Source organism: Haplochromis burtoni, unplaced genomic scaffold (assembly GCF_018398535.1).
Source record: "Haplochromis burtoni strain Fernald_Lab_line unplaced genomic scaffold, NCSU_Asbu1 Contig_336, whole genome shotgun sequence".
NCBI classification, from domain to species: Eukaryota; Metazoa; Chordata; class Actinopteri; order Cichliformes; family Cichlidae; genus Haplochromis; species Haplochromis burtoni.
The window spans coordinates 606859-608302 of NW_024582697.1; the positions used below are offsets into that span (position 1 = coordinate 606859).

A 1444-nucleotide genomic window follows, 5' to 3' on the forward strand; every position below is an offset into this window, starting at 1 on the left:
GTAACATGCTATTTAATTATTATTATTTTGAATGATTCTTCCAGCTTTCAAAGGAATATGGCTCTGTATTTACTCTTTACTTTGGAACCAACAAAGTCGTGGTCCTGGCTGGATATGAGACAGTCAGAGAGGCACTGGTCAACTATGCAGAGGAGTTTGGAGAGCGCAACATCTCCCCGATACTTAATGATATAAACCGAGGTCATGGTAAGATTCTTTATATTGTGGTTTATTAAGTTTAATTTCATGTTCATAAATCTGTGTTAGCCCAGGGTTTTGTTATTTGTGATCACTAGAGATATAAGAAAACATGATCGAAACAGGCTACACAATTAACAGCATGTTTCCTCATGTTTTGCAACAGCTGACCAATATCTTGAAGTCCAGGTTTCTTTTCAATCAGAAAAATAATATTTCAAAATAATATTTTAAAGGTTTAGTGGTGCATATTCCTTTGTTCTCGATGTCTGCCATGAGAGTAAGTTCTGCTGTTTGTGACAACATTGTGTTGTACTTTGAGTTCAGTTGATAGTTGGCTTTATAATAACATTTCACCAATGACACAGATGGAAACGCCAGATCAAAAGTGATAAAATGACTCTGAAATAAAAAATTAAAGACCCGTAGAATTATGGTTGAAAACCTTAAAAACAGATGATTTTCTTTTTGAAGAAATGCTGATTTTATTTTATTTTTTTGCTCTGATCTTTGCTGTTTTGCTTGGTTAAGATCAGATTGAGCAACAGCCCCCTTCACTCTCACTGACCTGACAGATCGCTCAACAGCAAATCCCTTTATCAATGTTTTACTTTGTGGATTTTACATTTAACACACATTAGCATGTTATATTACCAGCTAAAGTCACTTTCCCTTGCTTATCCAACTCAGAATCAGTGGTTGGTTGAGGAGGTTTGAAGCGTTATATATTTATTTTGTAATTATCTTTTTTTCTTGCTTTGTAAAAGTCGTCACTCTGCTGCCTTCAGACTTATCCATGTTTGAAATAATCAGCACATGATTGGGAAATCCTGGACTGACATATCGAGTGATAACGACAGCAGTCATCTGACCTCTTACCCGATTGGTGATGTGAAAGAGAATTAACACAGGAAAAAACAAACAAACTTTGAAATGATAAATATGATAAAGTAGGACCTCAGCTGTGGAGCCCGAGAAGTACACGCTGAAATACAAAATTACATGAAACACATACTGTCAGTTCTTTATTTGAGTTAAGGCATGAATGCAAAATTGAGAACTCTGTCACAGAGACTACTGCTGAAACAGACAAAGGTCTGCGCTACAAGCCTGATTGTTCATTTGTGCCTCTGCTGAACTGATGAATGTCAGGCTCTGGCTGCTAGGCTGGAGCAGACATGCATTATACCTTATGTTTTGTAGGAATTTTGTTTGCAAATGGAGAATCGTGGAAAGAGCTGAGACG

The 1444-nt window shown here is 36.6% G+C and overlaps 1 protein-coding gene across 1 annotated transcript in view; it reads left to right on the forward strand.

The window, feature by feature from the left end:
* The window catches only part of LOC102307971 (cytochrome P450 2K1-like), a 40272-nt gene that overhangs the window by 14457 nt on the left and 24371 nt on the right, over window positions 1–1444 (forward strand). The window contains 1 exon segment of the mRNA XM_042228624.1: window positions 33–207. Within this exon segment, the coding sequence (XP_042084558.1) occupies window positions 33–207 (175 nt within the window).